Source organism: Varroa destructor, unplaced genomic scaffold (assembly GCF_002443255.2).
Source record: "Varroa destructor unplaced genomic scaffold, Vdes_3.0 BEIS01000007.1, whole genome shotgun sequence".
Lineage (NCBI taxonomy): Eukaryota > Metazoa > Arthropoda > Arachnida > Mesostigmata > Varroidae > Varroa > Varroa destructor.
Genome location: NW_019211460.1, coordinates 5572226 through 5599640, shown reverse-complemented (window position 1 = coordinate 5599640; position 27415 = coordinate 5572226). Strand labels below are relative to the sequence as shown.

The 27415-nt window shown below is 37.5% G+C and overlaps 2 protein-coding genes across 10 annotated transcripts in view; one reads left to right on the top strand and one right to left on the bottom strand.

Annotated features, from left to right (window-relative positions):
* LOC111254977 (uncharacterized) overlaps positions 1-27390 on the top strand; it is a 144198-nt gene extending 116808 nt beyond the window's left edge. For 3 of the 8 annotated variants that reach the window (XM_022816501.2, XM_022816502.2, XM_086975609.1), the window contains 6 exons: positions 9579-9870; positions 11854-12083; positions 17069-17212; positions 20039-20325; positions 22219-22501; positions 27109-27390. In XM_022816501.2, coding sequence (XP_022672236.1) covers positions 9579-9870; positions 11854-12083; positions 17069-17212; positions 20039-20325; positions 22219-22501; positions 27109-27273 — 1401 coding nt within the window. In that variant the 3' untranslated portion in view covers positions 27274-27390. Of the gene's footprint in view, positions 1-9578; positions 9871-11853; positions 12084-17068; positions 17213-20038; positions 20326-22218; positions 22502-27108 lie in introns of those variants that run through there. The other 5 variants (XM_086975610.1, XM_086975611.1, XM_022816503.2 and 2 more) reach the window with 5 other exon arrangements.
* On the bottom strand, positions 103-7427 carry Ist1 (increased sodium tolerance 1-like protein). 2 transcript variants are annotated; one of them, XM_022816504.2, is made up of 6 exons: positions 7175-7425; positions 5500-5706; positions 3950-4094; positions 3422-3666; positions 2825-2980; positions 103-805 (listed from the first exon to the last, which is right to left on the bottom strand). In XM_022816504.2, the coding sequence occupies exons 1-6, from the start codon at positions 7311-7313 to the stop codon at positions 612-614; spliced, it is 1086 nt and encodes a 361-aa protein (XP_022672239.1). In that variant the 5' UTR covers positions 7314-7425; the 3' UTR covers positions 103-611. The 2 variants fall into 2 exon arrangements, with proteins under 2 accessions (XP_022672239.1, XP_022672240.1); XM_022816505.2 differs by lacking the exon at positions 5500-5706 and having other exon boundaries at positions 7175-7427.
* Positions 27391-27415: the final 25 nt, after the last annotated feature.

Sequence of the window (27415 nt, the reverse complement as noted above, 5' to 3'; positions counted from 1 at the left end):
CAGAGATTAGGATAAATAACCACGATAAACAGATATAAAAAGGAAGGATCTAATTTTGTCTAACGTTCTCAGAATTTGCTAAGATCATAAGAAAGCCAGGTATACCATTGAATACATTTTTATTATTCGCTCTCATTAGATACATTAATTTAATGAAATTAATTCATTGGTAACTGAATAATATGAAAGTATGTAGTCTTGTTTTGTAACAGAGTTCTCAAATGTGCCAATTTAATTCACTAGTAAATTTCGATTGTTGTGATTTTCGGGTCTTTTTAATAACACAAAAAGCACGCTTTATTTTTCCAGATTCCGGGCAGATCTAATCAGACAAATTTCCATTACTTAAACTACGCTTGTTGAAAATAGATAACTTTTCGTGCAGGATCCACTTGTGACGTTAAAACAGCATAGAATACATTTGGATTGTTACCTTGACAGTGTTTCCTCGTACAGTAACTATGGGAAACCAAACAAATCAACAATAACGAGCAGTAATGTTTCTCAGTACACATCTGCGCGTACTTTATCATCTTACTATTTGTACCCACAATACCATAGAGATATATTTTACATGATGTCATAGATATTTATCAGTACAATTAACATTCTCATTTACGCTTCTTAAGCTCTTCAAACCTCCTAGAAAGTTCGTCAAAGTCAACATCATTTCCACTTGTAGATGTTCCCCAATTATCGCTTTGAGGCGTTCCTGTATCTGAACGAGGCACATCAGGGAGATGGGGTATTTCAGGAAGGTCTAAAGTAGACACATCTGGGGGAAACTCGCTTGTGTTTTTACGGCCTGGAACAGAGAAGCCAAACATGTACAACGTAGTTCGAAAACATTAGAGCTAAATTTGTTCAATAGTCATTAATGCAACTATCACGCTATTCAAGAAACATTTCTTCCGTTGTCGGCGAACTAGTAGTCCTAAAACAGTTTGCTGTATTTACACTAGGTTTATTTCATAAAAATGTAAATGACCAGTTATTTTTTTCCAAGATAAGGTGTGATCAGGTTAAGGAAACCTATAAGCGGAAACCAGTTAAGAAGGCTATGGTCGGTTGCACGTGCTTTTTAAAATATTAAGGTCTAGAAGATAAACAAAGAAATTACTAATACCTTAATACTCTTTATACCACGCACTCAGGTGTATTCCATACTCTTATGTCAAGAACTGCGTCGGCATTAAATTAGACTACTGATTTAAAACGAAAAATAAATGTATCTGCTCCAAAAATCTCTATATACAGCAATTCTATCGTGCAGACTAAGTGCCCTAAATGGGCAATTACGTATCGGCTTTATTTTCTAAAAATATTGAGCATTTTAATAGCAATGTGAATCGTAGTTCAACCCGGAACGCCAAAGCAAACGCCCGGGACTCCTTTAATTTTAAATATTTTGAAAACTAAGAACCTTCAAAAAAAATGGACTGGAAAATACTCGATAGAAAAATCATCAATGTGCATACTTCATCAACACAAGAAGGAAGACAATTATATTTTAGAAGCAAAGAAAGTAAAACACATAGCCGCAATTTGGGATGCAGTTAGGGTATATAAGCCTATACACTAGCCTATATATTGCTAATCAACGGCATAGTCCTTCTTAACCCGGTTGCGGTGATAAAATCAGCTGCGGTCAAGAGTGAGCTTCAGGTCACTGGAAATGAGGCCAGAATTTACCGGCCAGATTGTCGATAGAGGCAATCAAATTGAAAGCCAGGTAACCGATACAGGCAGGACATATTCGTCATTCTTGTTGGAGCCGGTCTACTTGTGACACCGTCCTTGAAACGGTTTTCGACCTAAACCGTAAAAATAAACCTAAGCTTTGCGCTTTTTTCCTGGATTTCCTCGACTGTCTTAAAGTTTTCTTCTAGTAAATGTTTCTTGAATTCGAAGAAAAGAGGTTAGATTTGCTGACTTTTGAAATTAAGGCGACACAGGCATCGAATTTTCCTGCAAATGAAGAACACATTCAAACGTTGTCTGGGTCGACGCAATTCGTGATAAAGTACCCACGACTTGTTCTGGGCATGAATATATAATACACAACTGCCCGACACTTGTAAGGAACGGTGAAAAGCATCTTAGCTTTTGACCTCGACTGCCTTCAAACGATATGCGGGCGATTGTACTCTGTCCTCTATCGGTACCTGTGATATATGTATATTAGAGCAAATTCACCTCATTTTTAAGTGCGCTAAAGTTTTCCTGAAACAGTTGTTGACGGATCTGCGTTTGCTCGAAATCTATATTCTTCAGGCTATACTACAAGTCTCCTTGTCCCCGAATAATCCTCAGAATGCTTCGGCATTATGTGAGATGTCTACGTCTTTGTGAATTTCCTAAGAATAATTAAGCGGTCTCTCAGTATGAACTGTTTTGCTGTTTCTTCGCTTTCGTCTGTACTAGCAATGACGGACTGCTAGTTTATCATCAGGATTCTGTAGCTGGTCGCAAAACCATCGCTACCATTTGTAGACTTAGCAATGACTCATAACAGGTCCCCTTTGTGCAGCACTGGCATTATTTTTATGATGATTTTTTATTGTGATTACTTAACCTTGTTCATAACACTTAACGCATGCTTTTTGCAAATCTGGCCTGTAGATAGCAAGTAGACAGGTAAATGTGGCACTATAGACCCGCTTACACATCGACCGTTAACCACTAAAAGCCGGATATTTTATAAGTACCTTAGTGATACGTATTGCTCAAAAGGTTCGCGAAGCTTTACATAAAAGCTTGTATAAAATTTTTATTATAAAAATTTTATACAAGAATAAAAGAACTAAGTGTTCTGTTTCCTTACCTATAGTCGTGACAGCATCGTATGTTGGTGGAGGTATGTCTTCCTCATAAGAGCGGAACGTGGTGTCCTTTTTTTTAGGGACTGCTTCTGATGAGGATACACTTTGGTCACCTGAGACCGCAAGTGTCGAGGCCGAAGGCAAATCATATAAACCGTCTGAAAAGTTTATGGAGGCAAAAAGAATCTCGTTTTAGGTAAGTCGTCGGGTAGGATATTAGTCTCCGACAGAGCACAATTGTACATAGAATGCATAATTAGCGTCCTCGGCCTATAAAAATTTACCGACGATTGCAATGTGCAATACTTCTAAATGCTTTTCTTAGAAATACAGGGAACAATTCTTTTTCAGTGCCGTTTATGAAATACATGAATTGACCAAAAAGATGTTGAAAACACAAAATCTAATCGAAACATTACTATAAAATGTGTAAATATTCTAATGCTTCATTCATGATGATAAATCAGAGCCTATTGCCGGCTGGGTTATTTGGAAACAAACAATAGAAAGCTAAAGGTTTCGCGTCGTTGTAAAATAAAGCAAATTGGATTTATAGAAAACTGCTCCAAAGTGTTGGGCTAAATTCTAAATTGTCATACTTGCTGATGATGGCGTTTGTACTTCAAGCATCGGGGGCTCAAAAGCAGGCGCCATAACAGTAGGCTTTGGAGTAGATGATGGGTCTAATAAGTCAGGTCGGAATCCAACTGCAGTAGAGGGGTCCGGTGCTATAGGTCCAATATCGATAAGGTTACCTACGCCACCACCTTTCTGATGATCATCATCATCGACGATTTGGGGTTCGTATGATAAATCGTGTGTTGTGGCAATTTCCTTTAGGTATCTAAAACGAAAACAATCGAGTCATCAGTGATTCATAGTTTCTATATCGCAATAAGCAAATGCAATCCGGTGTGTTAACCAAATCTAGGCTTTTTAAAAACACGAAATCCAAATATTCGAAATACTGAACATAATTATGCGTCTCTTAGCATTTATTAAATATCGATGCATATTATGATAATCTTATCATGATCGTTTTCAAGGAAAATGGTCATGAAGCATGTACAAACGTGGTCACGTTTTCGTTTAAACAGTTCATTGTTCTTATGCTGGCTGATTGTTACCTTTCAACTAGGTTTCTTGAGGGAGGTTCCGCTGATAAGCGATGCATCAATTTCGCGTTAACTGTACCGATGGAACGTTCCCGCACTCCCTTTACGTACAATTCACCATACTTTTTACATAACTGGTCGCAAACCATCTTTATTTCTAGAAAAAAAAATCCATAGTATCAAAATAATCAGCTTGCTTTTTGAGCTAAAAATCTCCGTACTCTTTATACCTATTAAACATAATGTAACAAAAGCATTCCATATACGTATCGTCGACGCGGCTTGCCCATGGACAACTGCCTGGCCAAATCAATGAAAAACGTTAGCGACGTCGTATGTATGGGCGAACTACTTTAAAACGATTTAAGCTTAAGCTAAAGCTTTTATGTAGATAGTTTCTTCAGTTTTGTAATAAGCAAGAACTGTTTTGTAATTATGTCGCAATAATCCTGCTTTGCAATATACTGCAGTTTGTCCCGTCGTCCACTGTTGCCTGGCGGTGATAACGGAGTCAAAGAGGTTTAATAATTTTCATACTACCTGCAAGTCTGTGAACTGCTAACAATTCATACCTAACATACATTACTTTCTGTGTCGACTCAGATTATTTTTTAACCTTTATTTCTTCATTTAAGAAACACCGTAATCAAGTAAAGGTGATGATGAAATACTAAGCCAGCTATTTTCACCCGTTTTCGCCCTTAGGAACATCTTTTATGTAAAAAAAAAACAATATTTTTTTATATGATATTATATATATATATGTATCATATATGTATGATGTATCATACATATATATATATATATATATATATATATGATAGAATACAATTACAGTTAAGCAATTTATAACCATTCATGTAACTTGTTCGCTTATCGAACGATAGCACTAATGGTTTGCAATTGATATCAAGATAAGACCGTGAAACCTTTTAAGACGGCATCTTTGAAGCAACTATATTTGCTATTCTATTTATTAAATTTATATTATGGAGATGTATGGTGCAGGTCTCGCGAAAAGTTTTTGGCGTTTTTCTCTTGCTTTTTCTTTTTCATTGCGGTTTGCTAATAACCAAACGCTTATTATATGGAAAGCTCTTTCTCTTCTCATTTTTCGTGCCATTACTGCTTTATCGATTATAAATGTTGTTTTGAGTTTCCGGTTCCAAAACGGATGTACTATTTTTGTAAAATAAAAAATGTAACAAAACGTTAACCATATGAATACAGTACAACAAATGGAACTATTAAAATAAGGCTTCTGAAAATGCAAGGGACTTCATTAGAGAAGTGTGAAAAATGATTAAGAGATAGGTTGTACTTCGATGTGGTTTTTAACAGTACATAATTCATATTGTATTTATACAGTAGGATTGATAAGCTAAAACTTGACATCTCTTGTTAAAAACGATACTTCCTCTATTCTAGTGCAGAGTATAAAGAGACAATTCTATTGTTACTCTCTCTGAATGAAGGTCGATTTTTTCATATACAAAACATCTTTATATATTGATTATATTTACTAACTATGACAAAAGACAGAGCTAACGGAGCGAACTTGCCAGGCACGTCGGTAGCAATTCGTGGCCCAGCCCAAATAATGGACGATACACTCTCCTGAAGGCCGGAATCCAAAGTCTGACACTCTTTGACAAGACCAAACCGTGTTAAAATAAGATCACAGTACATTTCGATCAATTCCATTGCTTCGCAATAATAATCTTCGCGGATGATGTGCTCCACGCGTATTCTAGCACGGTCTGCCTTTCCTAATAAATCAAAAAAACCCGAAAAAAACGTTCTTTGGAGTTATTAGCAAAGTTAAGCTGTATACATTTGTCTAACTTTTTATTACATTGAAAGAGCAAATCATGGATAACGGAAATGCATTTGCCCTATTCATTGCCGCTGGGCGCTCACAGAGACAACGCCACAGTTTTCAGAAGCCCTTAGCTAATTTTTTGAACACCTCAATTTTGAATGCATATTCAAGTACAAAAGTCGCTTCATAATCGATGATATCTTAACGCAGGATTGTCCTTTTAGTATCGTGAAAATAGCGTTGTGAAGCGATGGATCTACTCAGTTCAAGGATAATTGTTTGCTTACAGAAGCTGCCAAGAATAGGCACCTTCAATCCTTCACTTGCATGTCCAAATGTAGTTATTATATTCGGCATTTTCGTTTGTATTTCGTTCGTAAGTCAATGAGCTCAGCATAAAAATACATAACCCTCTTTAGATAAGTGAATGAAGGATCAACGTTATCTATATTAACAAGCTGTGGCAATTCAAAGCTCCTATTTGATTAACGGACATTGAACTTCGTAAAGTACAAAGCCTCATCTCTACAACGATACCCCAGTTGCTTTTGTCGAATATTTGAGACTTATCGATGGTTACACAATCTTTAGATGATTTCAAAAATGCTGTATATACATGTTTCCCTAAGCAATAACATTAACCAAATTTAACGTAAACCAAACCTGTTTTCTGATCATTCTCGTCCGTAGCCGGCCGAAACGCAAAAGTTAAAAAAAAAAAGAGAAGGGAGTTAGCACCTTAAAGCTTTTGTATTTCTTTAGTATTTTCATAGGCTTTTGGCCGAAATGAAAATAAAGTTATCCTAAGTGGGCCGTTATGTACATTTACTTACCTGAAAACGTCTACAGTGAAACAACACATGTTTAGTTACACAGTAGAGATGTACTAGAAATTAAAATTTTGTTTGAAAAAAATAAAGGTTTGAAAAACTATATTCATGAGCGCAATAAAAAAGAATGATAAAAATTTTTTGATTCATTTTTTACAAAGGGTTAGTTATACGTCGTTTAGTCATGAAATGCTATAATGGTAAATAAATGGAATTTTTGTTACTAGTTCTTTACTAAACAAATCGCAGCATGTCATAGCATTTAATTTGCTAGATCGTAAATAACTTTCAAGCCATGAACTCGCTGACTGATCGAACACCAACTTCGCAAGTAATTTTTTACTTCACTTAGCATGCACACAATAATTTCCAATACTAATAGGGCGATTGTGGACAAATCATTTCTGTGTTAAGTGTGTATAAATTAATATACCGCTTCTTCTGACAACAATTATTGATTACTAGCTCAGCCAAATAAGTTATGTTGCAAGATTATCCACATATAATATTGTAGGACGCGGCCAGTTATTAAATTCATGCAGGAAGTATATAGGCTTACCATAAGTATCGTGCGCTAGTACTTACCCACCGCGAGATAATCAGCGATCTCCCTTCGGGATTTTTGCCCAAGTGCAGCCTTTTTTTTCTGAGCTAACTTTAGACGAGACATACTGAGTCTGAGGTTAGTTTTCAACTTATCATAGTTTGGCCCGGTCGCGAACATGGTTAACGTAGTAAAAACAATAAAACTGTGAAAGGTCTAAAACGAGAGGACTCTTATAGCTACAATGATGCAAACGTCTTAACTGGTAGTGTGTCGAATGTTTTTGTCGATGATGAGTAATAGAGCGGAGAGAAGACAACGCAGAGAAGGGTAGTACACACGACGTTTCACATAGAAGCTCGTAGTACGGTCGAGTTCTACGCGACAAAATATTTTGTTCATACATTGTCTTGAATTTATTCGTTGATTTGATAAATATATTTCAAGGCACACAGGGGTAAGAGCTTGTCTTTGTTGTTCGAAATTTAAATATATGAATGTATTTAAATAAAGCTAATAAAGAGCTTTCGCAGGGATATTCGAAGCTCAAAATTTATATTTACATTTGATTTATCTTATTACATGATATTTACAATGCATTCAAATACATATATTATAGTGTAACAAAACGCGGAACACAAAACAATGAAGACAGTTTAATATGATCCTCTTTTAGATGCTAATTTCAATTTATTATTGTTTATGCCTCTCTGTACTATTTGTATACATAGTAGTCCAATAATTGCAACGGCTATGATATTGCATTGAAAAAACCACTGTTGATTCCTTTAAATTACTAATCAGAGTTTGTAGACCTTATCCGCATATCGTGCTAGCCAGCGCCAAATGTTTTCTGTCATTTCAAAGAAATAAATATTGCGCAACGAAAATTAGCGAGTTGTCGCCGTTTCAAAATAGTGACTGTTAAACGTAATCAACATGAATTTAGGCATTTATTACAATCATCTTCAATGCATGAATTGCATCAAATCGCTAAAAACGGATCTGGATTTACTTTTACCCACGGCCCTCGTTGGCATTGTTTTTATATACAACTAAAAATAAATCTCTTCCGAGTTCTACATCCGTTTCGATCTTGTGTCAAACGGCTAATCCTTATAACAAAGTAAGAGCCTGTATAATCTAAATCAAATATTTATATTCGCTTGAATTTACTAGGCAAGCACATTAGCACTTGGTAATTGTGGGAACTGCTTTTTGATCAACTGATATGTAATAACAAAAGAGCTTTGACACACACACAATAAACACACTAATGTTTTACGTGCCCTCTAGCGTTTTGTAAGTATACTGGCACATAGTGAGCAAGACGATTGTAATACGCCCTGTATAGGCTTTTCATATCATATAGCTAATGTAATAATCTTGAAAAAATATGTTGTTCCCCAACCTATGGCTGACCCCTTTAAATTACTGATTGGAGATTGTGGGTTCTGACACTCTGAGCACGTTACAACTCGTTGAAACGTCGCCTTGTAGAAACTCTGTCTGTTCCGGAAAACCCACTTTCAGGAACGCGCTCGATTATAATGTTCTTTTTTCCGAATTTCTACTTATAGCATTCCAATTTGGTACTGTCTTTCTAAAGTTCTAAATTTCAAAGGCTTTATCAGGTGGCATTGCCGCAAAATATCGTTTGTTAATAGGCTACGTTCTCGCTGCTTCAGATATTCCGAGGTGTATTTGTTTTATTTCAGACTGCCTGTCTATCGTGTCCCATACCACTTATGGCGTCCGCAACATCATTACAATAGCATTCCTTAATGCTTTGTTAGTTAGTCTTCGTTTTTGTTTAAAATTTCTTTTGAGAAAATCAGGTGCAGAAATTGGTTGTGAGCTTGACCCTTTTGCAAGGAGGCCGCAACTTTTAACTAACTTTTGGCGTACATAGGTTCCGATTATTGCTGAAACAATTTGGTAGACTATTAAGAAGACCAAGTGTTCTGATGATATATAGCGTCAAATTGAAAAAATTGATTTACACGCTTTTATAAAAAAAAAAAAAGAAAGTTTATATATAAGCTGCGAAATGAAACCAGTCGGGCTTTTCGTTTAATCCTAAACCAAACCGCATGTAATTCCGCTCAGTTCCTAGGCTTCAACATAATCGTTTGTCTGAGACATAACCATAAAAAATATTGTGACTATCTTGCAACGTTGAAAAGTAGCAAGTAGTTAAATCTGTTCTAATTTAGCAAAGTGACCAAGCTGATTCTTCACCTGCTAATCACTGAAAAGTTAAAATTAGTGCATTGTTCGACTCGAAAAAAAACTGGGTTTCAGTAGCATAGTCAGTTCTGTGTCAGGTTGAAAAAACCCAAAGCTTGAACTCAAATGAAAGATGAGTCACAACATCTCTAATGGAAATAAACTAAGCTGTATAAAATCTGGAGTATTAGTAAAACTATTTTTATGTATTTCCAGAGCGCCGAACTTCCAGATGGGAACGTATGGTGTGAAAGCAATGTGCTCACCCACGACGTTACCTTAACCCTCCTTGATGCCATGATCCGTGATGTAAATACGATGCCGCAAAATGTATCAAATACAGCAACTTTGAAAGCCCATCATATTTGGACGCTTGGTTTGTTTCATCGGGCGTTAACGCGGACCTGCGGTGTAGACCCAGTAGCCAGCTACCCTCCTATTTTGAATCTTGGCTCCAACGACAGGGCTAGTTCACTTCTCGCTGAAACAGTCACAGCTGCAGATAAAGGTGGGCCGTGCATAATTGGTGGTAAAAACTGTAGTTTTAAAGATATATTCTGGTATCAACAGAATCGCTTGCTGATATGATCGTGCCTCTTTGGAATTCTCACTGTAATGGTCGAGCCACACATTCGTCCGATATGTAAAGTACACGAACTTTTCCAAAGTGATAACTCTTAGGCAGCACAGAATGGTCAGTATTTACAGACCTATAATTAAATACTGTATCAGCTAACATAAAAGACATATTATTCTTTGTGAAACAGCGTTTCGTGGGCTCAACTTCTGGACTTGGCCCTGAAATGGTTGAACCTAAAATGCACAAAACAACTGAAAGCGCAAGAAATTGCAAACTGACACTTGAATTCGTTCTTTTAAGATACTGTTTTCAGTTTTCCAAGCACTATACGGTTCTGAGTAGCGACGATACTATATTAATATAATAGTTAATATGTTTCTGCTGTTTAGTGCTCCTTCTTTTATAATTTGTCGTGTAGTGAGATTAATTATTATCTACTATTAGAAAGCTTTTTATTTCTTCTCGAAGTATGCTCTGATTGTTCTTCGCTTATTCGCGTTACTAAAGTAGTATATTATCTCGAGTTCGTGCTCTGACGCCGTTTTCCTATTTTTTAAAGTACAGCTTCAGTATTTAGGAAACACAGGATATTGAAATTAAAAAAAAAAAAAATAAAAAATACAAAGTCGAAGCCAACAGAAAAAAGGTTAGGTTAGTTATTAAATACAGAAGAACAATTCAAGGCAATGGAATACAAAAGAATTAGCACTAACCATTAACGGTCAGTTTCATCATTTGGAAATTCCTTTTGCAGCTTTATATATTTGAATGTTTAGCATCTTTATTAAACTTTACACCATCAAAACACCAATGAAAATCTACATCTAGTTATAAAAACAACGAAGAATATTCCATTTTGACAGAGCACAGTTGGGACCGGTATAAAAGGACTATTGATATTATGTAGTTTTGTGTTGTTTTATTACGGGTCGTCTTTTACGGAACTCTAAGTATAGAGAGAGAGAGAAAGCTAGCTAGTGCTCAGATCCCGTGAACCCGAAAAGCCAGCATCGAGGTTATCATCGTCTGTGGTTCATTTCCATGCCAAGCAAGGTATCTCTCATCAGCTGTGCTCTCGTTCCAGTAGCCTCGAAAAATAGCTTTGAAATTAAAATGCTTTTCAAGAATTTATTTGTTTTCTGTGCAATTACTTATCAGACATTCGTCGATCAGTGGATCCTTTACATTTTATAAGACACTTAAAATTATTATAGGGAGAAAGCACACAATTATGTAAACGGTATCCAGCATAACGTTTGTCATAAAAATAGTGGTATCCTATTTTAATTTTTTATTCTTAATTTCTTCCGATTCTATTTTTTGCTTATTACTTTCATTCACTTTTCATTTTATTTGTTTTAAATTGAATTTTTATAAAACGTTTCTAGTTTTTGATCAGTTTCTTAAATACTTTTCAATGAGTTTTGTTTTATTATTTCATATTTTTACAGTTTATTCTTCAAGTATATTTTCTACTTTACGAAATGTTGACTTTCACGTATTTCGGAAAGCAGGAAGCTTACTTTAAAGCCCGAACTTAAGGCAATCGTTTGGGATCGCAAGGAAATCAATTTTAACAAAACAAGTTTTAAGCAACGTTTTCCTCTAAAGTCCGTGTCAGTCTATCAAAACTATCAAGGGCAAGCATTGCAATGTTGATTTGAATCACAAAAACGATGGTCCTAATGTGATAAAATCATATTTATATAAGCTATATAATAACACGGAGGCTGTGAAGCTTCCATGAGCTTATGTATACGGCTTGGTGTATACAGTATAATATCATAATAGAAAAGATCAACAAAACTAGTTCCACGACCATTCGTATGGCTAACTAATTAATTTTAAATCACACCAAGTTGTCTACCATATGTACTCGTACATTTTTAACCCGGGTTAATTCCATTTCAGATATGACAGCCTTTGGACTATTGGTGGATGGTCTGGGTCAATCGTTTGATTCTCCTCTCCCTTGCTTCGCATGGATCCAGTTGCGACAACATTTGTACAACCGCGGTACCCAAGGCGCGCAAATTCAACGGGCTCTTGTCATTTTGGCTGTTGAAAACGCCAAATTAACTCCAAGTTTAGTTCCCCTGCTTGAGGCCATTATTAGCTCTGCTGTACTTGACGTACTTGAGGTTAATGTTTTTTTTTTTTAACTTCTAAAACCATTCTTCTAACGTAAAACAGGATATTCGTGATGTAAAAATTTCCTCATCGCCAATTTGTTCCTTGAACTTGTTTCAGTAGTGCAAACGATTATTTGAAGTATCTTTTAAGGGCCACTAACCAGGCACTCGAATCTCAAAAAATGCGTTTTTTAGGACAAGGTACGCAGTGGACGGTTGTGAAGTGGTTCCTCCGCTCTCCCTTAAAGAACAAAAGGAGCTGTGCTTATTTAATTATTCCGCGTTATAGCTATCTCGTTATTTCCTTTTTTAGCTGTTCTCTAACTTCGTAGCTCTTTCTATTATTAGAAAACAACCAGTTGTGCATTTAACTGTTCAGTGACATTACATGATAAAACGGATATTGCTCGGACTGTATTAAATAATTAAATATATAACAATATCTATGGGTTGCTGGCCATAGCTGAATGACCATTATAAAAATTACTAGTAATAATATTAATCACTAGTATAAGTAATAATAATCATTATTATAAGTGCCGTAGCTTTAATTAATTCTGCAGATGGTATTGGACCTTGGAACCTGTATTTACTCCATTAATCATACCATAAAATGATACTTGTTACTGTCTTTTACGCTCGGTCTACATATTTCTTCATTCTAGATCCTACAGCAGAATCCCTTGAATGTACATAGTAGGTTGCAGCATTAGTAAGGGCGGTTGTACTTGCCGTCACTCTTCACGAATTTCGCTCTTCTTTCAACCAGTCTATTTATTTCTTTGTTCTAAAAATTTTCAGCTCTAAAATTAAAGAATTTCGCCAGCCAGTTTTCCAATTTTTTCTTTATTGTCATTGATCTCTTTATTGCCACTGATCGGAAAGGGTGGCCTTTCGCAGGCGTGCCGTCTGAACAATGTGCTAAGTGCTAAAAAGTGTTTCACTCAGGCTCTCGCAGGGTGACTTCTCCAGCTTTTTGTCTTATACGGTCTAGTACCGTCGACAAAAACGATGGATTCGCTTCCTCTTCCATACAGCTTCATCTTATAACTGCAACTCGGTCACATACAAATTATTGTTAACCGTCTTATACTTTTTGTGCATTTTTCACTTTTTAAGACCCTTTCATTCCCGCCAAACGCAAAACTCAAAAATATTCTGCGATCGAAAAACTTTTGGGGATTTGTTTCGGAGCAATTCTGTGGGTGCACCCAGTTTCGATATACTTCTGTAATATGCGTCTTGTTTTATCCGCAATATCTATGTTTAAAGCCTAAGGTCGAGGTATAATTTTATGTAATAAACTTACAACGAACAATACCACGGAGTAAAGAGAGCTATTTTTAATTATGTCTGAAGTAAACAAATAGTGGATTGGTAAAAGATAAAAGCAATATTTAAAGACGACTTTTACTTTTGTTACGGCCTAATATATACACAACTAAAATCGGTCTTTTTGGCAGTCTCCTGGTAGTTTACGAATGCGTTTATACGAAAATGGTACTACTCGACGAAAGCTTAATAATAAGTAGATAAATAATAAGCTAAATAAGCTTATACACTTGTACACAAGATAAAAAGTGTATAAGCAAGCTTTCCATGGCGAAAAACAGTGCGCCGTTTTTGAGATTAATGCGAAGGTTAGATATTATTCCATTCCTTAGTCAAGAAACCCCACCGAGATTATAAACTTTTTGGGTTATCCCAAATCAGTTTGGTATGACATTGGACATGAGTGTGCGGCTCCAGAAAAAACAAAGGCAATGTGAAGTCCACAATTAATTGATGCTGTTTGAAAGTGGTTGAAAGTTCTTACGTTTCGATGGGCCTTATGTGAGCACGTTTACTATGAAAGACCACGCCATTGGTCGGAGATTGACAATATTTCCATCAACGGCTCAAACCTTTAACTCAAACCGCGTCCGAACCAGCAGCCGTTAATTGTTTACATTTTTTATCATAATACACGACCACGACTACTAGCCAAGCTGCGTTCACGCAGTATTCGCGTGTCCGTCATACGGCTGCGTCGTTTGCAATAGGCAGTAGCCTCGCGTCCCTGTTGCAGCACTTCCCGGCTGGCTATCTCTCAGGCTGCGCGCCGTCGCTGCAGCTTTCTAACGGTTAATTTTCGTGTACCGTCGTAATATGTCCCGGCGTCTTTCTTTTCTAGAGTCGTTAAGGTTTAAATCTGCTGACTTCATACAGCATATGGCTACTCATGCTCCATACGGCACACATCTGGTCTTCCTTTTCGGTGAAAACTCCCTCTGTTGACACTCGCCCTTCGTAGCCGACTCCGCTATTTTGTTCTTTGCTTCAGCGCCGACCACCATGCGGAATTCAAGCTGACATCGCAATCAATCATCAATCAATGAATATCCTCGAAGGAACTGTAACAATTGCTTCGAGGATATTCATTTCCTGAAACAATATGGCTCCCAAGCGGTCTCTTTCCCGGGGCAAATTGACCAGTTGGCTGGAAAGTGGCCAGCATTTTGCGGTTGATCCGTGGCAGTTCGCGGTTCTGGTCTTGTCCTCTAATAGCCGGCGGGGTTCCTGGTCTTGTCTTCGATCGCTTTTACAGGTTTCGTCGGCCGGGCTTCTCCGCTGCCTTCAACACATAGAGGGCTAGGCCGTTGGTCTAGATTTCATCTCAGACCAACGTTCTTATGACACAAAGGTTAGACAGATGCTCCGTGAAGGCAATAAAACCTAAACATATGTCATTTGCTCCGCAGTTCTTTAAAGAATAAAGGGGAAAGTTATCTTTAACGCTTCTCTAACAATGTTTATTCGATATTATCGATGCAAAAAGCAACCCCCAAAAATGCCCGTTCGTTGTTTCAAAATTAGAGGAAGAGTTCTAGCGGAGTCTATTACGATTACAAGCAGTTGTCCAGCCAATGTTTATTTTCTATATGTGGTGTCGGTGACGCCATACCATCATTTTTTTTTAAAAAAATATGGACAAACAAAAAGGTTTATCTGCACGTCTTACAAAGCGCACCATGGGTAGCTAAAGTGTCTAGCAGAAGAGCTTTTAGTAAAATGATACACCGGCTCATACAAGCCTGTTGCTGTAGCATTAGCTTTTTAAATATCTCAGCATGCTTTTGTGATTAATCAAGCACATATGGCTGCCTGACAGTACAGGCTGAAATATTACTGAGCAAGAGCTCAACAAATCTTAACATGGCAGCGTGCTATCTGAAGTCGTTCACATAACTGTAACAGAAAATTTTGAAACAAGCCGGTGACAGATTGGGGTCCCGAATCAAAGTTGTAACCGTATTATATTGAATGAACGTGGCCGTCAGGACACATTTATTACGAGAAAACAATACACTGAAACATCTGTTTTCGTTAAGATACAGTGGTAGAAATAAGTCCTAAGCAAATTTTGCTGATTACCCTGTATATATGTTGCAAGGCATCGGGCCTTGAGCTAAATACCCACAAACTATGCATTATGACACTTTCCTAAATCAGTTCGTTTCATTCGGCCAGCGTTACAGGACAAGATGACCCATCCTGTGTTTTTGCGTCCTGTTCTGCTGATGTATTACATTGCTCTCTTTGTTTGGAAGCGACCGATTAGACCACGTGTTCTGACTGGTACCCCAAGTGAGTCGCGCTAATGGTTCAGGCGCAGTTTGCCTGAATTTAGTTAAGGAACTGACGCAAGCCCCTTAAGATATAGTGGATTCCTTGAACAGACCCCAGCACCTAGGGCACCATCTGGCTAAATGCCTTCACACTTACGATTTTGCCGGTTCGTATCCTAGACCGTGGTATTTACGAGACAAACTTTATTTGCTGGCGGCGCATAATTAAAAAGTTATCTAATTTCAAAATCACCCGTATATATATATATATATATATATATATATATATATATATATATAAATCACTACTCGATATATGATGTAAAAGAGAAAATGTTGCAGATTACAAAAGCTGCAACTGTGGATTGCGAAGGGAACTCGCAATATACACTTAAGCGTTTCTTTTTAACTGGAATTTGAGGCATGAGGATAAAGTGAAGTTTGGCATTGTCATCGGATAATCAGACTGCGTCCTTTCGATTGTCATATCAATGGTTTGAGTCTTCTGAGAACCTGCATTCATTCTTTTATTTTTGGTATCTCATAGTAGCAGATGCTCCCGAGGTTCATTGCAGGTACTACTACCATCACCTAACGTCCGAAGCTACCCGGCACTGCCACCGAACTCGATTTCCCTCCAGAGCGACGGCGTTCTGTCCCCAAATCCCTCTTTGGCTGGCGACAAAGATCGAATCGTGCCTCATTTATGGTGACCGTATGGTGGTTTTTGTTGCCCAAGTCCCGCAAACTGCATGTGGAATACGCCATACACATTTGTAACTGGCGTGGAATCGATTCATGGGGAATTTTTGCCTAGTTTTCGCATCCTTAGTACTTAGGTTATAATTTTGTAACACGTTACGTGGGGTGCAGGGAGAACTTGGAACATACATTGTCCTCTTTGAGGTTTGAAAATTGGTATAATTCAGCTAATGCGATTCAGTCCCAAACAGTACCGCAGTTTTGAGCATAATAAGAGGCAGCTATCCATTTATGGTACTTTTCTAACTCCGGAAATACTAGCTATAGTTTTCTTTATTCACGTGCGCATTGCCAAGCAAGTGGTTGGATAGCTCTTCGAAAACAGACGGATTTAAATTCTAACGATTTTAAGAACATCACTGTAATATATAAGGCTAATTATTAGACTCAAGTCACATTTAGTGAGTACCAGGACAAAAAATCTTTATCTATTAAAAGAAAATGGAAAATGATGCGACGATGTTTCTGGCCGAAATTGTAAGAAGCTGTGTTAGATGATTTCTTTTTTGTGTTGACTTTTTGTAATACGAAAAGTTGGCTAATTAGGAAAAAGCAAATGTTGATATATTTGTTTATGGTAAACCGTATTCGACTAAATATGATTTTTTTCATTCAATGTCGCAGGAGTTTTGCAAAAACTTCTTACTGGACCGCTTGAGACTTGTGCTGGAGGTTTGCGATCCAAGCAAAATTGGCCCTTTTCTTTCACTTTATAAGGACCAAAGGGTTAACAGTGAAGATATTCAAGTAGCCGAGGAGGCCTGGAAAGTAAGCTTCATAAATATTCATCTTTCTTTTTAGCGTTAGTGGTATTTTTCATATTGTTGAAAACTATAAATATTATAATTGCTTCCAGGATAATTATAATTACAACTATATTGCTAGTTATGGCGTATGCAATTATTGTCACTATGTTATTCCTTACTACTAATATAGTCTTGCAATTACGGTTCTTATCTTATTGGAAACAATTTCTTTGTTTATTGGATTACAATCCATGTTCAGCAAATGTCCTAGTTGCGCACCCCTTTCACGGGATTTTTCGCTCGTCTAAATAACAGCATTGCTCATTCGGTAAAGAGATCCGTCGCACCTACTTGTTCCTCAGGAAAAGTCACCTTGCGCAACGTACATATTGAAAACTCATGGCACTTCGTAATTAGACTTCTTAAATACGATGTATGTTTATTCCATAAGCACGGAATCTTTAATAAATGAAATATGGTTCACTAAACCGAGCTGCTAAAGAAAATTTACAGTTGTGAAAAAGTTGGCATAGTTGAAAAAAGTAAACATAAATGAACCAATAATGAACAAGCAGCCATATAAAACAACTTTATGTTAATGATTCACGCACATTTTAACAAAAATGTGCAGGTACCATTTGTTAAAGTAGTCATCATACAAATAATGTTGTTAAAATTGTTCAGCTACAAACACAGCTTATTTGTCCCGATGCTGGTTAAGGCAGTGACGAGGAAAGATGTATTGCGTCGAAATAATGCTTCCATTTTTTATTAAGCCGAATATTTTAGAAGACAATTGTGGACGAAATGTCCCAATATTTTAAAATATTCAACCGCTTAAACTTTCCAATTAATATGTATTAGAAATTCGCTCCATATAATCAATCCGAGATAAATAGAAATTTATCTCGGAACACAATCACACACGTCGTGTTTACGCATAAGTATCCATTAGCAAAGAATTCCTCATATGTTTTCAACGACTCAAACATGCAGGTTCGAAGCGTGAGGAAATAGAATTGTGAAAGAGTAGGTTTCTCCCCAATATCAATACGCGACAGTGTATTGCAAAAAAACTGATCAATTTCCCTATGTTTGGTGGTTATTCATTGTTCTTGATTAGTTGTACATGTATACCTTTCTGGAAAAACACCTGTTGTTCTTGCCACTAGGCAAAGGTGAAGTTGCCCGGAAGGCGGGTATCGTTCATATATTGGAACGTGAATATGCAACAATTTAAGACGACCCTGTGCATCAATGGTTATAGTATTGTTCGATTCCATCTGCTTTAGAGAAAGCTTGGTCACTTCCTTCAGTTGTATATTTGGTATATACTTGATGAATTTCACCGACGAGCAGTTAAAGTAGCAACCAAAAGCCTTACAAAAATTCGGCATGATGCAGGACGGCCTACTATGACTGAATTTCGTCATTTGCAGGCTGTTGGCCCTCTTTATAACACACGAGGCCTTTTGATCTTGAAAGGATCTTACTTGCAGGTGAAATATGTCTTCAATATACAATGTACGTTTGATGGATAGCTTCTGGTGCCTCTCAGCTATTTACCGTATTTTATGCAAACAAATCCCCTGTGTAAAACGGCCCGTGAATATCACTCTGTAATGTTCCGGATCTGCATTTTAATCCGGAACTTCAGCTAGCACAAATGTATTGTAGTTGTGTGGCTGAGGTGTGGTGTCCTCGTCGAGCAGCAGTAGTCCCCTTTTTTAGTATGCTAAATAGTCAATAACGTTTCCAAATTTCTTTGCATAGCGTTTTCCGAAAGGGTTTTTCTCAGTTAAAACTTTTAACTAAGTATGATTAATTTTCCAGTTGCTGGCCTGCAGTAGGGTCGTCCATAAATTTTAGCCAGTGCGGATTGCCCGCTGTCGTCATTTCCATACGCATAAATGTACATTATGGCATCCTTTAGATGTTCTACCATGTATCTTAATCGGCCCTTATGAAAGGATAAAACTAAATTCAAGTTATGTGAGTACCTCGTTGTTTCTAAGGTCATTCAATCTTCTACATATGCTTGATCGTTAAATGTTTGGTTATTTTGAATAAAATAGATTCTCAGACTCAATCTTCGCAGCCATCTTCTGCAGCTTCGGAGACTTTCTTTGCTCTTTTCGCATCTCGGTCTTTCTTGGATGCTGTTTTTGACCTTAATCGTTTCGGCACGGCAAGCCTCGGTGTTAGGCTAGGATCTTGAAGGACGCGAGGCTTAGTAGCCTTTTACCAAGTATAGTTTAAACACGTTTGTCATGCAACGCAATACAATTTTCATACTGATAGTATATCAGCACAGTCGATGCCGGCAGCCTTTTTGTGTCTTGTGTTGCATTGTGTTCAAACAGGAGAAATGGGAACAAGTTAGCATTGATGGCTTTAGAAGGGATGTATATCGCCAATTAAGTCAACAAATCTGATCTACCAGTGTGTCGTCACTGTAAGATGTATGTATGTTAGGCAAACCATTCCAAGCGAGTCGGGAACTTCTGCGGCATTAATGGTAACGATGATTATTATTATTGACAGATAAATTGCACTGCAGATCATCCGTATGATGACACAGTCATTCTTTTGCAATAAGTATATTTTTATAATTGCATCCGCAGATCCTTAGAGCATACAAGGTCTTCTTAAGTGTCGGTGCATATTAATTGTAGACCTATTTTTTCTTATTTGTAATAATGAGCAAACTTCGCTGATTTAATTATTATAGAGTTTATAACCACTGGGCCAAAAATAATCAATTTATTTGACAGTGAAGGATGTTACCGTATCACAATTATATCTGTTAAGTGGACTAACCCTCAGCACTCGAATCATCACTTTGCAGTTGCTTGCATCGTACCTTGAAAATTCGGCAGCCAATTCAACATTAGTATACCTCATACAAGAGATGATTTGCTACGCTCTGCCGTCTTGTAAAGCGCGCCACTATGTTGCGGCATGCCTTATCAACTTCAGGGATGTAACCCTGCGTGATCTCATACTGAAAAGCCTGCTTGCTCAAGAAAAGCTGACGCTGAAGAGGGCTCTTGAGCTTCGTATGACTCTAGCTGGCGTGATTGAAATGGCAGATGTTGAAAATCCTTTCACGTTTATTGGCGCGATGAGTAACAGGTAATAAGTATAGCAGTACCGAGTTACAGTTTCTATTTTTGTACTACTAGTATTGACTTTCAATATTCTTCAGTGTGTACCGTTAAGCAGAAAAATAGTTGACATGCTGAAATGGTGATGGCTAGCTTTTTTCATCAAGCTCGATACAGGTAAGAGAGCAATTAGAATCGAGTAACGCTTCTCTCTCCGTCAATCACGAAAGTTTATTACCGAACCTTTGATTTTAAAGGAGGGTGAATTTATACCAGCGATAGCTTACTTTATGGTGATGGTGTTCTAGTTAGGTGGCCTTGCAACTAATATTCGGGGTTCTTTATTAAATATTTTTGGAAGGTTGTCGAAATAAGAAAGCAACAGGTTGCGGCATCCCAACGGAATCTCGGAGTTTGATATCAGGGCTCCTCACAAAAAGGCTACCGTGTTTCGCTCAAACCGTAGCACAGTAAATGCCAAGTAATTGTTTAATATTTATTGAGGAGAAAAAAAGGTGTATTGCTGCTATATCAAGTAAGACATGGGGATACAGATGTTAAGTAATGCCAAACTTTATACAGTGGTAGAAACTGAAGTTCTAAATGGCTGAACTAGCTTGAGTCAAGACAAGAGCGATTCAATCACACGAGAAGGGAATAAGGGCTTTTCTTAAGATACGAAGGAAATATTTTTTGGTGGCTACCTATAACAAGCAGTAGTGGGTTTCTGTTTGATCTCAAATAATAACAATCTACAACTAAATTAGAAATGTGGTGATTATGGCAACAACTATCAATAATTTCTAAAATATTGTCAGTAGTTGAAACTTTGGGCCACATCGGTGTTTCTTCTGAGAGTCAAAAAGGTCTTTATGGTTCAAGGGTTTAAAGTTGTACTCCAAAGGGTATATGAAAGAGGTCACCCGAATTAAGAAGTTTATTATGCATAAAATAACGAACGAGATATAACAAAAAAGTAACATCCTTTGTAGTGGGCTACGGTTTTTGCAAAAGATCAATGTCATCGTCAGCCAACAGTGGACCTTCAAGGTAGCATTTAAGATTCTCCTATTTTCATCAATCTCTTGGATTTTTTCGTTCTTAAGCTACGCCGGATGGAACTAATTGAAACGGCTTTCGGGTGCTATACCGGGCCGGCTTCGCCTAAAACGGCTTTGAATTTCTCACTATGTGGTGTGAGATTATCTATACATTTTGTGCCATATTGTTATGGGCCAACTGGCTTCAGTCCAAGCTGCATCGTATGCCGTTTGATTATTGAGACGTATACGACAGCCTTTACGTTCTTATGTGTTGTAGTGATATACTTATATGCTGATCATTTTGTTGCACGATGTGAATATCGAGCGCTTGTCTGAATTTGTACTAAATAATCTGGGGTCATGCCTTCACTAAGGTTGTGCATGTTGGCAAAATGATGAATTGTTTTTGTGTACACGAGTCCCCTTATTTCGATAAAAAATAATCTTGTATAATGCATGTGAATCTTTTGAATGGCAGTGAAGATGTACTGTTTGATAAACGTTTAACAACATTCTGAAAATTTTACCCAAAAAGTTGACAATAGATAGCCGTGGATAAAGCATCCTATCTTTGCCAGGGCACTATTTTGGTTTTCCCTGTCAAATATATACAGTTGATGATGTTTGTTATGGGCTACGAAGAAAACAGGCAGCAGCTCTTAAGCTTCCCGCCATGTAGACATCAGCTATGCTTTTGGTGTTAACCATAGTAAAGACTCCCCAAAATACATCTTGGTGCAAAATATCGAGTGCTTTTCATTAAATTAAAATCTGCCTCCGGTATGTCCGGATGTCTATCCCACATTTGAATAAAGATTGTGGGAACATCTGCTCGATAAATAAACCACGCATTCATCCATACAAACGCTTTGATTTAGCGAGTTTACAGAGTTTTCTATTGAGTGCGCATCTGTCAACTGCGCTGGTCCTGTCGTCGAGAATTCCGTGAAATGGTTACTCGAGATCCTTCCACGTGGACAACCTTCTTGCCGTTCGTTGACTCTACTTTCTTTAATTGCCAACATGATGATCCAACCTAGCGACTGGGAGGATGGGAGAATTGAAATATCCAGGACAGAACAACAAATAATGCTCCTGCTTCCCTATAGAATAGACCAAATGATGCGAAGCAAAATTTGGGGAACAGCTGCCGTGGAACATGTAAGTCAAAATAGAAACACAAGTAATTTCTAGATGTTATAATGTGTGGTAAACTCGTATTGAGTCTGCAGTTCAAATTCTATAATTTTAAACAGATTTTTGTACTCGTTTCTTTGATTCTTGTTTATTTTGCTTTAAATACGCATCTGTATTACATTAAATTCAATATATCTGTGTAATATACAAAGATACACAAGCAACACAGCCCGAGCCAAATGTATTAACTCCATACTGTTTTCTTGCAATCAAAGTTTACTAACCACGTGGACCAAATCAAAAGATCTGTACCTGAAACTGGAGCTGTAATATTATATCTGCCGGAGATTAAACATACTATGTAAAAATTGATAAGAACCGTTTTCGAAGTTGTTTCTTGGAATAGCGGAACAGGAAGTGGTGAAGCCATATGAGTCAAGATCTGCCTTGGGCTATCGTACTTACCACGCGAAAATATCGACCAATGGCGTTTACGTGTTAGGTGCTTAGAGCTCCACAAGGTTAGTTTGCGTGTACCAGACTTCATACGAGGAATTTTTAGTTAAGCGAAAGGGGAAATTCCTGTTTCACGAAAAAGGCACCTACGATCATGATTGGAGAAGATAGTGCTTCAGCGTCGTTTGCTCCCCAAGCTATCTAGGCCAATAGTTGCAATTGATCTACTACAAGTCCTAATGAAGTGCAAATTTTCTATATCTTAATTACTTTCTAAAAGCTAGTCACCTTTATTTTGTCGAAAGGGGAATCACTGTTACGCATAAATTGCGCGTTCCATATGTTAGAAACAGATTATTTATCCTTTCTGTCCTCAGAGCTATTGTTGTCAGCCCACGTATGAAACTGAAATACAATTAGATTTTCAATAATCATCCGTATAGGTATCAGTTTGGAGCGTGGTTGCAAGAGCTTTAATACATGATCTAATGCCAGATGCCAAAACCTCTTATAGATTCGAGCATGAAAGTAACGCCTCTATATTAGAAAACATAGTACATGAATGAGCTAGTAAAGTACATTAATAGCCATTTTCTAAGTGGACGTCAGCATATTGAAACACACAGATTCTCTGGGGGTATTCAAGCGTCTATTGTAGTTATTGGAAGATTTTCAAGTACGTTCGGGCCACACATTATTAAGGACAGGAGAAGCCAGTTTCTTTTCACCACCTCAGCCTATGGCTAAAGTTAGCCAAACCAGGTTCGCAAAAGGTTAACTAGTTACCTATCAATAAATGATTTTTTACTGGTTATTAGACTCTGGAAGACTATATTTAGCCAGCTTGAAGCCTATGGCAGCTATGGTCGGCCTATCAAGATCATAAAGAGATAGAGAGGGGAGAATCAGAAATTATTCTTTACGCTAAGCTTTCAATAACATTTTATATATGCACGTAAACTGCGACGGTTTTGACATTAATTGACATGAAGCTTCACTTCGCAAGACCATATCCATATTTTATTCAATCAGTCTATACTCTGTATGCTCTACCACCTCTGCCGCAGTCTTTACAAAAAGAAAGGAATCATAGCAAGTGGACTGCAATTTTCATTAGTACGATCCACTGATTAGGTTGGATAGGCAGCTTCCGCGTTTCCTCGATTTATTGTTTACTGCTGACGTATCGATCGAAAGCGCTTCCTCTCTGCTCTATCAGCGCGCGCTGTATTATAAATGCAACCTCAATTCGATAGAACTCTTCAATTACAGATGTTCCAGGCAGAAAAAGTGCATGTTCGACACGTTTCGTATTATACCTATGGTCGAGCCCAAACTAGGCCAAAATTTTTTTTGCAACATCTGCCTTGGATACAATGTTGACGCTGTGGCTAAAAGGACTGCTGAGGGGCGGTTTGCCAGGTTGCCAGGCCAAAATAGTATTCACAACCGGGAGGCTGCCTTCCGCTATGGCCGCCGCTTTAGTTTAATAACGGCCATCTGAAGAAATCTTTCTTTCATCTGAACGAAGGAAAGAGGGAAGGTAGCCGACAGCAATTTGAAAATTTATACAAGACCTTGGGGCTTTGATGCCTCATACAGTTTGTGAATCCAGCAAGGAATTACCGTTTAACGCTGTATCTCAGCGTATCGTCGAGCGTGTAACGCGGCTCCAATGCCCGATGGTTGCGTAAAATTATCATTGTCGTTAAAAAGTATGCCTGTACGTCAACATGAGCTAAAGATTGGAATGGACGACTCTAAAAGATACGCTAAGGCCCAGAATCCAATTATACCATCATATAAAAAAAAATGCGTTACCTTTGGATTGTGAAAACGTACTTCACAGTAACAAGAATGCAAACCAGATAGTTAATTGGATTAAGTCAAGTAGGCTATTTAAAACAAAAGACTCAACGAATGAGGTTGAACCATTTTGTTCCACGATAACGAGAGGTCACAGACTGTAAACATCGTCAAAGCTGCACTTTTAGACTTCGAATGGGAGGTTCCGTTGCTCCTCAGATCTTTCGGATTTTTACCTTGTCCGTTCAATGGCCAGTAACCTTCGTAGCCTTATCTTCGACAACTCAAAATATGATTAAATCCTGTCTAGCGAGACGGCAAATATTATTCGGTAGAAAAATAGTAGAAAATTGTCAACAATGATGGGGGTACCCATAACAGAGTAATTTATTGACACAGGAATGAACAACATAGTGTCTTTCACATAATACAAGAGGGGCATGAACATTTTTCCACCTCACGAAGAGCATTCAATGAGTCACACGCGCCACTAATTGATCGGGCATTGATAGCTTCAAATTGTTATTAGTACATTTATAATTTAAACTAATAAGTTAGATGACGTTATAAGTTGTTGGGAGGTCGGGGGCGGCTGAAGTGAGAGGACAAAAGATTTGGGGGTGAAATTACATCGTGAGAGATGAACGTGTAGGAGTGTGGACGAAAAGTGGAAAATTGATGGTAGTGAAGGAGAATGAAAAAGATAATGTAAAAGAATTGGCGGCCTGGGCGGAAGAGTGGACTATAGGAGAGAGGAACTATTTTTCTATAGCAATATAGTTTATTAATGATAATAACCACACAAGAAATACATCCAGTGACTGTCTCTTTGAATAGTGAGTGGAAGCTGTAATGATGGCCTATCGTCTTCCAAATCTGACTTGATCGTACCGTCGGTATCTATAATTCTGGTCTAAATATCTATAATTAATTATGATCCATAATCGTAATCCTCTAGAACGTGTTTTATGTATTAGGATACTATTTAGTCCCAATGGCACGCTAATGACGACATGGTATTGATATTACCAGAAATTTTGTTGGTCTGTTTTAAAAATGTGCTTCTGTGATAGGAAAAAAAAAAGAGTAGAAAAGTGGCCTGGCTGTTTTGCTTTTTTAACGCTGAATAGAGTACGAAAGATGCGTAGCTGGCGCAAATAGTTTGACTAGTTTAAAATTAGAAAGAAAAATATCCAGTGACTCCATGCGTTTGATACCATATGTGTCTCAAAAATTCGGAAAACCAGATTGCCTAATAATCCTCTTTGTATTACATAATGGATAAAACACGGGAGAGCTATAGGGTGCTCATATTCCAGTCTGTTCAAAATCAACTAAACATGGAATATTTGAAATGTGAACTAAATTGATGGATCTTTGAAGAAAGTATTAAAAAATACTTTCTTAGCTTTAAAATAATTAAAAAAAAAATTTGTGTCCATCAGAACTGAATGTTTTTCATGTGTGTAGATACAAAGAAATTCCTCTGTGGGGAGTATAGGCTGCTGATACCACGAAGTCATTCAGTGGAGGATCGGTATGGGCCTGTTTAGGTCAATCAATGTTAAATTTGCACTCGGATCTGCACACAACTAGGTGGGTGACCTTGTGCTAAAGTATATAAAGTTTTTCAGTAGATCACCGTCGTTCCTATTCGAATATCCGACATCTTGAAAAAAAAGGCTGCTCAATGTCACGATAGGTGCCTGGGAGTACGGCTAAAGTGTAAAAGTAAACCCAAGTTTACAGTGTGTAATTGGGAACTCAGGTAAAGGGAATATGGAAAATTTTCTAAACCTAGGCAGAAAGTTGGACAAGATTCACATGATCTTAACGAACAATTGAAAAGAAACTTCGCATTGAGGGTGAAAGTGTGTCGACTACAGTAGCAAGGTAAAACCGTTAAGTTGGCAATCACTGCTTCTGGTAGTCCAGATCAACTGTTCATCAGAAATTACTTAAAAGAAAAAAGAACGGGAAGACGAAGCTTATAGTCTAACACGATAATGAGCTACGACATGCTCTTATTAGACGAAGACCACACTGAGCAAAAGTCAAGCCATCAAGTCATCTGTTCTGTTTTAAAATTTTAAGCCAAGATTCATGTTAAAAATAACTAAGAATTGTTACAATGAAGCGATTGGTTTCTAAGTTTTTTAGATCTAAAACACGACTGAATAATATTAGAAGAATATCATTCTGTATTTATAAGATATCTATAAGATAAACATCGCCATACCGTTGTCTTTCGGTGTGTTATCTATAAGTCCTTATAATATCACAAGTGTAGATCCTGACTTATAATTTAAGTTTTGGCTTTTAGTAATGATAAATATCTGCTGTTGTCGACTGTTGCTCTTTTACCATAGATATTACAATGGTTAATCTCAGTTTTGGAAAACACCTCGCCATCGAATGATACGTACGCGGTGCTTCATGATACCCTCATGGCTCTACGGGATAAGCCGGTCTTGAGGAACAATAGAACGATGTGGACCAGGGCCGTAAAGCTGACCTTACCTAGCTCAATTTAGCCTGCAATATACCGCTATTAAAAAGGTAGTAAGGGAGCAGGCCGACGAGGCATGAATAACAATGCATTTATAGAATTTCCCGAAAAAATAATGGCACAATAAAGTAATTAACTAAAATGTTAAAATGTATTTATTTTAAGAA